The following is a 14190-nucleotide window of genomic DNA, read 5'->3' on the forward strand; positions in this document are numbered from 1 at the left end:
TGGCTGATAAATCCAAAATCCAGGCTCCCTTTCGAAATGGTGATTTTATTAATACTGAATGGTGATGTTTTGAAGACCCAACCTAATTAATAACGGTTGTGAAAATGGAACAATGTATGATGTATTAAAAATTCGTATTGTATTAGACAATGGAGAAGCCAATGGATAAAATAGTTCAGGCGACAGAAAAGAATTTCCAATAGATAATAAATTTGCCTTCAAAGTGAGCTTGAACATGAACATAAAATCAGCAGTGAAGATAAGAGGACCAACAATTTTCCTTTTTCTTCGCATTGTTTTTCCTGTGTCTTATAAAATTGAAATAAAACAGTTGAGTGCGGAGATCTAAAAGTAAGCTTGAGAAGGCTGATGGAAAATTTGATGGTGTGATAAAAGACTTGGTGATAAAGAAGGATACACGCTTTGTTTGTTGTTGACTGCAGTAATTGAGAACTCACAGCAGAACAAGGATTAAAGAATACTAAACTACTTGGAAATTTATTCACGTTCAAATAAAAATTTCTATGGGAAGGTCCTGTTAGTTCAAGGAAGCCACGGAGGGGGTTAAAAAAAAAAACGCGACTCTGGCCTTTCTAAAACATTCTATAAAATACTTTTGCTCCATTTTTGCGGTAAATGCAGTACCAAGTATTAAATGCCATTTTTATTTTATGTTTTAATTTGAGGCTGTTTTTATTTGGGAAATTACTAAGTGAAATGATGAAATTATTCCAATCAATAGCCTCCAACAACTGGAATTTGTGATTCTTGAGCAAATATAAAAATATGTACTTCTGCTGCAGTGCAGATTAAAACTTCTTAATGAAGTCAAGAATCTGAGCGTTGACCTCCTCTGCTTTTTCTTGGTGGATGAAGTGACATGCATTTTTAATCACAACAATTTCCTCCAGCAATGGCACATTCTTCTTGAAATCCCCATTTTGTACGTATTCCTTCACCCCAGGTGTCGTATACAAATTATCCATTTCCCCAACAATAAATTTAACTGGCACTTGTACTTGTAACCCACTCCATGCTGCTGTGAGCTCCCAATTTCTGCAGTTCAAATATGACAATTAGACCATTTAACTATTAGCAAATACAATCATAAGCCGTTAGTGTCGCTTAATTTTACAAGAACTGTTCTGTTATTAGAGCAATGATATTTTGACAGAAATGTTTGACAGAATATGCTGACAGAAACAACAGCACATCGATTCGGTTTACCTTACTAATTGAAAAGTAATCAATTAACAGATGTACCGTTATTTCTGTTAGAACCCTGTCAGCCTCCAGTTTCTTTATCATTCTTCTTATCTTTAATGTTATTATAAAAAACTTACAAATCTATTGCCCGGTAGTAGTTCAATCCCCCAGTGAATCCTGTCTGGTCAAATTTGGTAACGTAGTAATTAAATTCTTCTTCGGAAAGCCAGGAGGGTAAGTTGATCATTCCACGGGCAAGATGGGCTATGGCGTCTTCAGAAATGATAGGAGGACCTGGTCTCCGAGTTGTCAGGGAACTCGAAAGCATCAATTTGGAACCAATATGAGCAATCCCTGCTTCAAGCACTCCAGGTTCCTGTATCAGCAGGTGCAACCAAATTAAAATTTAAAGCCAATAACTTGCATGTGAAATCCGTAGGTATTGGATAAAGAACATTATAAGAAAGAGCGCCCAAACCTGAAATTTGCAAATATAGAAATTGTCTCCATACATGGCTCTCAAGGTTTCAACGGGCTTCAAGTTTGGATCCCTTGGCAGATAAGGCATGCCAAGGCTAACAAAGCTCTTCACTCTTTCTGGCCTAAACAGACAAAGATGCCATGCAATTATGGCGCCAAAAGCATGTGCCACGACAAACACTTGCTCAACACCGAGAAAATCAATCAGCGCAATTATGTCACCAGCAACATGAAAGCAAGTGTAGCTGGTGAATGAGCTGCTAGGGACTTCAGTGTCGCCGTAGCCGCGAAGATCCGGGGCAACGGCACGGTAGCCGAGGCAGCTTAAGGCAAGAATCTGATGGCGCCACGCGTACCAAAACTCGGGGAACCCATGAAGGAAGAGTACAACAGGACCTTCTCCTTTCTCTGCTATGTGTATTTTTATGCCATTTACATTCACTGTGCTGTGCTTTATCTCCTCCATTTTTCTTCTCTTTGTACAATATTTTTCTCTTAATTCTTTCCTCTATATATATAGGAAGTTGCTGCCACCTAAATACTTTTTCCTCCTACAACTGTGGACATGATAGATATCACTCAAATAATATTTACTGAAGTAAATTTTTGAGTTGTATGATGAAAAATTTATATTATCATTATTATTTAAAAATTTATTTACTACACACTATTAATTTTTGTTTTATAGTTATAATTTTTTTTTTCACAACTATTGTGGTTTAAAAATTATAACACTTAAATACTAAATATGGGTTTAGTCTTATTAGATCTTTGAATTATACTACAAGTCTATATAGTCAAACAACCTACATTTCTCTCCACTCATATGGGTGGTCTTTGAACCCTAAATGACTTATTTCCACTAAAGATTTTATTAATTAAACAAGTTGTCATCCACAATATTATGCATAAATATTTTTTAAGTATTGTTCATAAAATTTTGCATCGATTTTTTAACATATGCTGTGTGGACCATTGGCAACACGATGTGAAGTTCTTCTAGGTTGATTCAATGGTTTATAAAATAAAAAATTATGGCGGCAATTGATGTTCATACGCATAACTATTTTTCTTATTACTTAGTTCCTATACATGAGATTGTATCCTATACAAACATTTGAGAGAAATTGGGAAAGTTTCTTGTTTAGCACACCAAAAATGTTTGGAAGAGTAGTTAAAAAGTTAACGAGTCAACAAAGAACAATCGTTATTAAATAGTTGAATTCAAAATTTTTGATGGATGATATGATTCACAAAGTGATAAAATCTTTGAAAGCAATCGATTCTTTCCTTAATTTGTCATCATCATGTTACTTTGTTTCCCCCCATATATACATATTTCAGGAAAAAATTGCTTCTTATTTGTCGATGCCCCTATAGCTCAGTGGCAGAGTTTCAGTCTTGTAAACTCTGATGGCTGAAGGTCAGTCGTTTGATCCTGCATGGGGGCATTTTGGTAAAATTTTCGAACACATATAACATGGTAAAATCCACCAAACATTATCTATAGTTACGAGGGTCAAGTTAGTTCATTAACAATTAATTTTTGACATAACAGGATAAATCAATGTTGGAACAGGGGTATTTGCACTCAAATATTGAACACTCTCATTAACTTAGTGAAAATTATGTGTTATAAAATTAAAATATACCGTTCTCGACACTCATTCAACAAACGATCATCTTATTAAAAACTTAACCTATTGTAGTTAGTTCACTGACATATGATTTCATAAAAAAACAGGACAAATCAAAATATTAGAATGAGGTTATTTGCACTCAAAAAAATATTTTAAAGAACTTTCTTTTTTCAATAAAATTTTTTATAACCAAATTGGCAGCTCCTATAACTCAATATACTATCACGGACAATTTTGTCCAAGTAAAATATATTACTCTTGACACCCCCTTCAACAAACAATCATCTTATTAAAATAATAAAAAAAAAACCTTAGTTTCTTCTTATTTACTTTTCTATACTTTATATCTATTTTTCAAATTTTTAAAAAAATTCATTTCATTTCTGACTATTATCTAATTTTTTTTTTTTGACAGCAACATTAATACATTATCTTAACTGTCAAAAATTTCTGCTCCAACAGACCTAGAGCATGAAAATTTAATTCCCGACAGATACTAAAAGTTTTAAATTTTGTTTAATCCTCTTTACCGGAAAATTGGTGAAGGGTTGTCCTGGATGGTATGGGTGTTTAGAATCTGGTCCAAATCCGCAAAAAAAATTTATTTAATTAAAAAATTTATAAATATGACATTACTAATAAATAAGTAAGGAAAATGTAATTACATACTTATATTAACATCATAAGATACCTTATTCATTATTCAAAAATAACATAAATAATTAAATAATTAAAATATACAAAGATAAGTTGTAAAAATTCTTAAACAAAATAAAAAAATTATAAACCAAACAAAACATTTATCTTAAATGCCACTTCACCGAAGCAGCCATAAGAAAACAAAAAACCTTGACTTCTTAAACTTTCCCGTCACAAGCACACAAAGAACTCTTGACTTCCGATCCTTTCCTGTCACAAGCACAGAGCCACCAGCACCCAACGACTCTTACTAGCTTTAAACTTCTCCTTCGACCATCTTCTCCAAATTCTTGATCTTTATGCAAGCAGTCATTTGAACAAAATTATTTTATTTGTTAATTTTTTTATTCAATAAAATTATTTTATTTGTTATTTATTTCAATTATGTTTATTTAGTTCAGGTTCAAGTACGAAATATAAATTGGCAGCAAACATTTTTCTTTTTGATGTGTCATAATTTGATACTTTAAATATATTATTGTAACTTTAATTGAACAATTAATTTTAATGTATTATATTTTGAAACTTTAAATGTATTATTTTAGCTTCATTTGAACACTTAATTTCGGTGTGTTGTATTTTAAAACTTTAATGCATTATTTTAGTTTTATTTAAATAATTAATTTATGTAAATCTTATTCAATTTTGAATTTGATTGGTAGTAAAATTATTTTTATATTATTTTTTTCATTTTATTAGTTTGTGGATTGGACCGAATGAAAAATTTGTAATCCGCAGATCAATCCGCAAAATGATGGATTGGATATGGATTGAGTCAAATCCGCATCCGATCCGCAAACATATGGATTAAATTTGGATTGGGTTTAACCAATCCGTGGATTAAATTGTATTGAAAATTCATAATCCGTAAAATTATGGATTAAATATGGATTGATGTCCGATCCGCAAACACCCCTATTGGATGGTGTGTCCCCATTCACTACCTTGTCCAAATTTCATATTAGTAAACTTCTGTAAGATTGTGTAAATGAAAACCTTTTTCAAACAATTTTTTTTTTTTTTGGTAAGCTGTTCGTATTGATCTTCACGAGCATAAGGTACCAAGGACCATAATTTTCCCATTAAAGGTAGCAAAGCTTGAGATGATCATGCATCCTAATGAACATAAAAGACCCATAGCTTGGAAACAGCTTGTAAAGAATTAAAACTTCTTAATGAAATCATAAATATGAGCATTGATTTCCTCTGCTCTTTCTTGGTTGATGAAGTGACCAGCATCTTCAATCACAACAATTTCCTCCAACAAAGGTACATCCTTCTTGAAGCCTCCATTGTGTACATATTCCTTGATGCCTGGGGTGGTATACACCATATCAAGTTCCCCGACAATAAACTTCACTGGAACTTTCACTTGCACCTCAGTCCATGCAGCTGTCGTCTCCCAGTTTCTGAAGAGAATGATTACCAGACAAATCAGCGAAAAATTTTCAGTGCATTTGCCTGCGCTTTATAAAATGTAGATTTAAGCAATCTATTGTCCTTTTTACTCTTTTTTTTTTTAAAAAAAAAATAATATGCATGCAGTTTTGGTTGCACGGCTCAAATATGCAATTTGTAGAGTGCAGACGTATGGGGGGGGGGGGGGGGGGGGGGGAACAAAATAGTTTAATTGTAAGGAGCTAACAAATTCATTGCTCGGTAGTAGTTTAGAGCCCCAGTAAAGCCTCTCTGGTTGAATTTTGTGGCATAGAAACTAAGGTCTTGTTCTGAAAATGTAGATTTTCAGTGCATATGCTTGCGCTTTATAAAATGTAGATTTAAGCAATCTATTGTCCTTTTTACTCTTTTTTTTTTTTAAAAAAAAAATAATATGCATGCAGTTTTGGTTGCACGGCTCAAATATGCAATTTGTAGAGTGCAGACGTATGGGGGGGGGGGGGGGGGGGGAACAAAATAGTTTAATTGTAAGGAGCTAACAAATTCATTGCTCGGTAGTAGTTTAGAGCCCCAGTAAAGCCTCTCTGGTTGAATTTTGTGGCATAGAAACTAAGGTCTTGTTCTGAAAACCATGAGGGCAGGGTGACTCGATTTTCAGGATCGATTCCGAAGGCATTTTCTTCAGGAAAGCAACTTGGACCTGGCTTGCGATTTGCCAGAATATTCTTGAGTACTTCTGCTGTACCAACTTGAGCAATCTGTGCTTCAATCTTTCCAGGTTCCTGTAACGAATTAAGCAATAAGAACGAAATAGTGAGGAGCTCAATGTCACTTTTACCATAAATTAATATATGGTAAATTGTAGGGACCAGGTGAGCACCAGATCAATGGTCAGCAATTGCTTAAGGTCCACATAAGACAATTACTGACCATTGAACCGGTGCTCAGCGCAAGCTCAGCTGAGCACCGGATCTGTCTCCAAATTATCGATGCAAGCACATGCACTAACTGAGGTAAAGTTGTCGGTGTTAAATTAATTTAACTATTAAATTCTCTTGTAGTAGTATAGAAGGCTTGGGGTTGAACCTAGACACATGAAAAATCACGAAGTTGGGTTACCATCGCGCTACTTAAAAAAATTAGGGAAAAAAAATGCCCTAGTTAATAAAGCTCTAAATAAAGCGCACGATGTTAAAATGGCCTGCCAATTAAATGTGCTAAAAAATAGCGAAAACCTGAAATCTGCAAATGTAATAGTCATCTCCAAACAAAGCTCTCATGCTCTCTACAGGCTTTAAATTCGGATTCCGTGGCAGAAAAGGGACACTGAGGCACACGAAAGCCTTCACTTTCTCGGGGCAAAATAAGCAAAGATACCAAGCTATGATTGCACCCCAATCATGTGCCACAACAAACACTTGCTCAACACCAAGAGAGTTGATGAGTGCAACAAGGTCACCAACAATGTGATGGCAGCTGTAGCTGGAGATAGAACTAGGGGCTTCAGTGTCACCATAGCCACGAAGATCCGGAGCAATGGCACGGTATCCGAGTGAGCTCAAGGCAAGAATCTGGCGGCGCCATGTGTACCAAAGTTCAGGGAAGCCATGGAGGAAGAGTACAACGGGGCCTTCTCCTTTCTCTGCTATGTGCATTCTTATGCCGTTAACTCCCACCATTCCATGCTTTATCTCCTCCATTTCTGATTTCTCTTGCAATTGCGCTCATCTTTATGCGTGACGTACTGATACTTCGGTTTGTTCACTCAATCAATGTGCTTGGCTTTCCAAGATAGATTACCGTTGGCTGTTGCATTAAAGTTCATCGAAAATAAATGCTCCTGAGATTTGACTTTACGTTTTACTGTTACTTCATCTTATCGGGAAGGCAACAAAGTTGAACAGTAGAATGAGCTCCTATGAGGGAAGTGCACTTGCCATAGATTAATTGGGGGATGCAGAAAAAATATCTCCATGAAGAAAAGAGTGTTGTTATATTTCTCCAGAAGTGTGATGAGACGTTTTGATGGAACGATATAATCAATAATTATGAAATGTCGCTTTAGCCAACTCCATATAAGAACAGTACATAAAAAGAAAATATTAAATTACAAAATTTTATGGGAGCATTTCTAAAAAAAGAGCAATGTTATATTTCTCAAGAAGTAGAATGAGATGCCGTTCATCTATTATGATGGGATAATATAATGAGTAATTTACAAGTTATGATATTAATCATTTAACAGATAAATGTCCTGTTAGCGCATGAAAGTAAAATATTAAGTTCCACCAACTGTTTATCAGAATTATTTTAAATTCTATCCTATTTATTTTAAAAAAAAGTGTGTGTGGTAAAAGATTTTATTAGACTTACCATTTAAAATCCAACCACGCATTGCTTTTCCAATAATAGCACGTCCAAATATAACCTATAAAATGAATGAATCATGATGTTCCAGACACATTGTTGAATCAATGTTTTACACTGACCACAAAAAGGCTCCTAACAAACTGCGCTTCTAGCGCTTCTCTTGATCTCCTATAAAAATTGTCACCCACAAATTCTTCTTATTAAATATCTAAACATCGTTAATTGATTTTCATTCCAGAATAGCCAATTAAGATCAAGGAACAACAAAACCATGAAGAGAATCTCAGTATGCCTCTTTGTTCCTCTTCTGGTTATCTCCCTATTGCCCTGCAAAAACACTGAAGCAAGCAATGATTTAATCACAACAACTTGTGCAAAAACAATGTACAAGGAACTCTGCATAGCTTCTTTAAGATCAGACAAGGACAGCAGAGGGTCTGACCTCCAAGGCCTTGGCAAAATTTCTTTAAAAATTACGTTGGCCAATGCCAATGAAATTCAGGGTTATATTTCAGAGTTGCTAAAGAAAGATGGGAAGCCATTTCTTCAACAATGCTTGAAGGATTGTTCCGAAAATTTACAGGATGCGATTTTGGAGATTAAAGACTCGATAGCAGCTATCGATTCTAGGAGTTACGGCGATGTTAATACATGGGTCAGTGCTGCTATGAGCTATGAAGAATCCTGCGAAGATGGTTTCAAGGAAAAACCAGGCTTTAAATCTCCATTAACTCAGATGAATGCAAAATTTAGTCAGCTCTGTAGTATTTCTTTAACCATTAGCAATCTCTTGGCTGGCAAAGCATAACATCCTTTTTTTTTTTTCAGTTTTTATAAGGACATTTTTATTTTAAGATTTCGGTTCAATTTCGCTTCTCTGAAAGTAAAATTTTAAGACTTACAAAAAGAATGTACAGTCTACGAAAGTGAGATATATCCTATGTAATGGAAAACAAAATAATTCAATTGATTTGTTTGTTCTATTCCACAGTGGGTACACATTAAACCACCATTTTTAATTAGAAGAGAAATTTTATGAAGCGTTCATAAAATTACAACAGTAGGGATTTGAGCTTCGCCTTAAGAAAATACAAGCATGTAACGTAATTATTAATGCACATGTGAAACTAATATAAACCAATATTAATTTAATTACAATCTGATAAACAAAAATTAATCGACCAAATAAAATAAGTCAATCCATTATTCTCTGTTTTCTCTCTTTCCCTTCAAAGGAATTCAAGAAAGTCCATTTATCCATTTTTTATGTTAAAACAACAGTTTAATTTTGATTACTTAAAACATTTCAGTGGGTATATTGTTTTTTTCCTTTCTCAAGTTTCTTTCACAAATATGAATATATAAATGCATAAACCAAAAATATATATATATATATATATATATTATTAATTTGAGAAAAAAATTTTCATCCAATAACATTGGAGCACATGTCTACGAGGTGAAAAAGTAAGAACAAGGCTCAAGCAGAAACGATAGAAATTTTACTGTACGCACAAATAAAATCTCAGAAACCAAGATGAGGGTTTCCGAGAAGAACTATGTGCGAGATCACTGAAATCAAGTAAGAAAAGAAAAGCAGAGACTAGTTAAACAGAACAGAGTTAGCTTGTTCTTGTAAGCAAAAGGGAATATTAAATAAAAGCAAGAAGAGAGGTGAAGCAGATCTTGGAGAGTGGAGGCTGGGGAGTATTTTGCAAAGTTAACAAGCTAACCAAGCAGAGCCAAACCCTAGTCTTAAGAAATCCTTATATAGAGAGATTCCAAGCTATGCATGCATATTACTATAATGCCCTAGAGAAGTCTAGGGTTTATGAAATCTTGATAGTTGCTCCATAACTTCACAACTCACTTCATTCATCATTAGTGGGGTAGATGAAGGCTAGCAAAAAAATTGTCAGTTTAGTTATGGATTGGATTTTGAATCCACTACAACATGGGTGACATAATTTTGTTGCCCATATTCAATTGTTGTCGCCTAGAAAGCGGCGACGCAGGTACACGGGCGACAACATGTATCGCCCAACCAAATCATGTTGTCATCTATTTACATGGTTGGGCGACGCAAGCGTGTCGCCCGCGTTGCTCAGCTCCCACGCCATGTATGCCCACTTGGTTGGGTGATGGGGGAAAAGCCACCCGCCTTGCCCAAGCTTGACATGGCCAAATTTTAGGCAACACGGGCAACCATCCACGTTCTTGATTGGTTGACACACCAATCTTCTCTTTAACCTCAAAGTAATTCTAAGTTTAGATCAATAATTTCTTAGAGGCATTTAAAAAACATTTGGTGTGCGCCATTTATTAGATATCTTAATCTTTAAAAAAACTCTCATATTTTCATTCTCAATACACATCCTAGTGATTAACTATGATTAATGATGAACCAAGCAGGCAATTTTTACAAAAATTTATTCTAAATTCATGAAAAAAATCAAGAAAGTACCTAAGCCACCGAAACCGTATGTAAAGAAACTTGTTGGAAGCAAAATAACTCACACACATCACTGGAAGTGAAGGAAATCGTTGCTGGAAGTGAAAAAACTCGGCGAAACTCAAGAAACACTGGAAGTGAAGGAACTTTGTGTGGGCATATTTCGGGCGATGCTTTTAGGTGACTATTGGGCGAAATGTTTGTGTGTTTTGTTTTGAGAATTTAGGGATAATTTAATCCCAGAGTTTTGTAAGTAGTTATTATTATAAGAAAAATTGAAGTGAGGTCTTTTTTTATATTAAAAGTTAAAAAATAGTTAAATGAGAAAATTTCCCCTTTTCGTTTCTAAAACATTCTATAAACTACTTTTCCTCCATTTTTGCGGTAAATGCAGTACCAATTATTAAATACCGTTTTTATTTTATGTTTTAATTTGAGGCTGTTTTTATTTTCAAATTACCAAGTGACAGGATGGAATTATTCCAATCAATAGCCGCCGACAACTGGAATCTGTGATTCTTGAACAAATATAAAAATTTGTACTGCTGCTGCAGTGCAGATTAAAACTTCTTAATGAAGTCAAGAATCTGAGCGTTGACCTCCTCTGCTTTTTCTTGGTGGATGAAGTGACATGCATTTTCAATCACAACAATTTCCTCCGGCACGTTATTCTTGAAATCCCCATTTTGTACGCATTCCTTCACCCCCGGTGTCGTATACAGATTATCCATTTCCCCAACAATAAATTTAAGGGTTATTTTTACATACCTCCCCTGAAGTTTCACGTAATAACAGTTTAATAGAAAGTATCTTCGTATTTTTACATCCCTCTCCTGTAGTTAGTATTTTCGTCAGTTGACCGTTAATGGACTAATAGGATTACGAAAATACCCCTTCAAGACTGACAGGTACAATTTCCTAGCAAATTTTGGCAGTGTAATGATACGAGCGAGCGTGGGCTAGCATGCATTTTTTTTTTTAAAAGGGAAAGTAACACTTTCATAACTTCAACAAAGATAGTACATCCATTATAGGAGCTGGAACACCAACAACGGAATCACATGGGCCACAGGAGGGTTACAGAAAAATGTTTCATTGTCTTGTAACTTTCCTTTTAATTAATTAATTAAAATAAATATTTTTTTAAATATTCCTTGATTGGGTGGCAAATTGTTGTCTGCCGGTTGGGAAAGAGTTAAGAACAAAGTTGTATTTCAAAATTATAAAACCTTAATAAAACCTAAAAATAAATAAAACGGACAAAGTTATATATATTAATCAAAAGAATATGATGCAGAAAGTTAGAAAATGACTTCCATTCAAAGAAAGGAAGCCATTCGTTTTGTTACTATTATTTGTTTAAGGGAAAAAGAAAAGAAAAGGAGCCACAAGAAACTGGTGAGCAGTGAAGGAAGCAAAATTAACTGACCACTTACTACTTCATATTTAAACTTGGAAGTGGGGGAACTGTAAACAACTCAACAAATACTCAGCATCACCAAACATTGAAACTGTCAACGAAGTTCTCTCCGAAACCCGTAAACCAAAACCAAAGCCAAACCCATACCCAGTTTTCGCTGCTCATATGAAACAAGAGTTGCAGCAACAACAAGAACGAGAACAAGAGAAAGAGGCCATGATTAGTGATAACCCCCGCAAACTTGAAGCCTTTGCCAAGAATGCTCAAGATAAGCTGAACTTGATCAGCAGCAATGAGGAGGAAATCATGTCTCAAGTGTCTGAGATTTGCAGCGTCAGCATCAGCGAGAGCCTCTCAACGATGACTAATGTCACTGACATGAGAGACATTGAAGAGGGCGAGCAAGAAGTGAGGCAACGACCGAGAGTGATTACTTGATCTCTGGCAAAGCTGCCGCCAAGAAACGTCTTCAGAAGAGACCGGGTCGTCAACCAATCCCCCACCAGGAGATCCGACCAATCACTCGCCAGACGAATTGGCAGCTGGTCCCCAGTTCAGATTCATGACTCAGGTCGGGTCAAATTCCCCGGGAGAAGGGACCGGGGCGAATGCTCGAGAGGAATGATTGGATGAGAAATGATGTGGCTCTTAGGGCTCATTTTGTTTTGTGAAATTGGGAATTAGGGGAGCAAAATCATGGGCTACAACGGCGAGACATGGTGCGGCATGAAGGAATCACTGGGAGGGGTGACCGCATGAGAGAGGATGTGGCTATTAGGGATTTACTGCAATAGTTTTCCCTAAAAAAAATAATAAAAACTTAAAAATTTTTGAGTTTTTTTTAATTTTAAATGAGATTTTACGATTTTAGCCTTTTATACTAATGCTATACATAACTTTGTGAAACTATAGGGGAGGGATGTAAAAATACAGAGATACTTTCTATTAAACTGTTATTACGTGAAATCTCAGGGGAGGTATGTAAAAATAACCCATAAATTTAACTGGCACTTGTACTTGTAACCCACTCCATGCTACTGTGAGCTCCCAATTTCTTCAGTTCAAATATAACAATTAGACCATTTAACTATTAGAAAATACAATCATAAACGTACACTGCCGTTGGTGTCGCTTAATTTTACAAGAACTGTTCTGTTATTAGAGCAATGGTATTTTGACAGAATATGCTGACAGAAACAACAGTACATCGATTCGGTTTACCTTACTAATTGAAAAGTAATCAATTAACAGATGTACCGTTTTTTTCTGTTAGAACCCTGTCAGCCTCCAGTTTCTTTATCATTCTTCTTATCTTTAATGTTATTATAAATAACTTAAAAATCTATTGCCCGGTAGTAGTTCAATCCCCCAGTGAATCCTGACTGGTCAAATTTGGTTACGTAGTAATTAAATTCTTCTTCGGAAAGCCAGGAGGGTAAGTTGATCGTTTCACGGGCAAGATGGGCTATGGCGTCTTCAGAAATGGTAGGAGGACCTGGTCTCCGAGTCGTCAGGGAACTCGCAATCATCAATTTGGAACCAATATGAGCAATCCCTGCTTCAAGCACTCCAGGTTCCTGTATCAGCAGGTGCAACCAAATTCAAATTTAAAGCCAATAACTTGCATGTGAAATCCGTAGGTATTGGATAAAGAACATTATATGAAAGAGCGCCCAAACCTGAAATTTGCAAATATAGAAATTGTCTCCATACATAGCTCTCGAGGTTTCAACGGGCTTCAAGTTTGGATCCCTTGGCAGATAAGGCATGCCAAGGCTAACAAAGCTCTTCACTCTTTCTGGCCTAAACAGACAAAGATGCCATGCAATTATGGCGCCAAAATCATGTGCCACGACAAACACTTGCTCAACACCGAGAAAATCAATCAGCGCAATTATGTCACCAGCAACATGAAAGCAAGTGTAGCTAGTGAATGAGCTGCTAGGGACTTCAGTGTCGCCGTAGCCGTGAAGATCCGGGGCAACAACACTGTAGCCGAGGCAGCTTAAGGCAAGAATCTGGTGGCGCCACGAGTACCAAACTCGGGGAACCCATGAAGAAAGAGTACAACAGGACCTTCTCCTTTCTCTGCTATAGCGCTATGTGTATTTTTATGCCATTTACATTCACTGTGCTGTGCTTTATCTCCACCATTTTTCTTCTTTTTGTACAATATTTTTCTCTTAATTCTTTCCTCTATATATATAGGAAGTTGCTGCCACCTAAATACTTTTTCCTCCCACAACTGTGGACGTGGTAGATATCACTCAAATAATATTTACTCGGAAGCAGAATTTTGAGTTTTATGATGAAAAATTTATATTATCATTATTATTTTTTGTAAAAATTATTATTTAAAAATTTATTTACTACACACTATTAGTTTTTGTTTTATAATTATAATTTTTTTCACAACTTTTGTGACTTAAAAGTTATAACACTTAAATACCAAATATGGGTTTAGGGTGTGTTTGGAAGTGAGGTGCTGTATCTTTTAAGCTGCAGCTGCTGTGGAGTAAAAACTA

General features: G+C 35.5%; 2 protein-coding genes and 1 pseudogene across 2 annotated transcripts; 1 reads left to right on the forward strand and 2 right to left on the reverse strand.

Moving 5' to 3' along the window:
* Positions 1–647: 647 nt before the first annotated feature.
* LOC102606629 (uncharacterized) lies at positions 648–7554 on the reverse strand. Its single transcript, XM_052441336.1, has 6 exons — positions 6659–7554; positions 5964–6205; positions 5191–5434; positions 1685–2176; positions 1344–1582; positions 648–1056 (listed from the first exon to the last, which is right to left on the reverse strand). Exons 1-6 carry the CDS (start codon positions 7121–7123, stop codon positions 810–812), a joined length of 1929 nt encoding a protein of 642 aa, XP_052297296.1. The 5' UTR covers positions 7124–7554; the 3' UTR covers positions 648–809.
* Positions 7555–8175: 621 nt separating this feature from the next.
* LOC107176299 (putative invertase inhibitor) lies at positions 8176–8601 on the forward strand. Its single transcript, XM_015528588.2, has one exon. The coding sequence runs from the start codon at positions 8176–8178 to the stop codon at positions 8599–8601; it is 426 nt and encodes a 141-aa protein (XP_015384074.2).
* A 2204-nt stretch (positions 8602–10805) lies between these two features.
* Positions 10806–13819, reverse strand: LOC127902167 (uncharacterized; annotated as a pseudogene).
* Between the last annotated feature and the right edge of the window lie 371 nt (positions 13820–14190).

Source organism: Citrus sinensis, chromosome 5 (assembly GCF_022201045.2).
Source record: "Citrus sinensis cultivar Valencia sweet orange chromosome 5, DVS_A1.0, whole genome shotgun sequence".
Classification (NCBI taxonomy): Eukaryota; Viridiplantae; Streptophyta; class Magnoliopsida; order Sapindales; family Rutaceae; genus Citrus; species Citrus sinensis.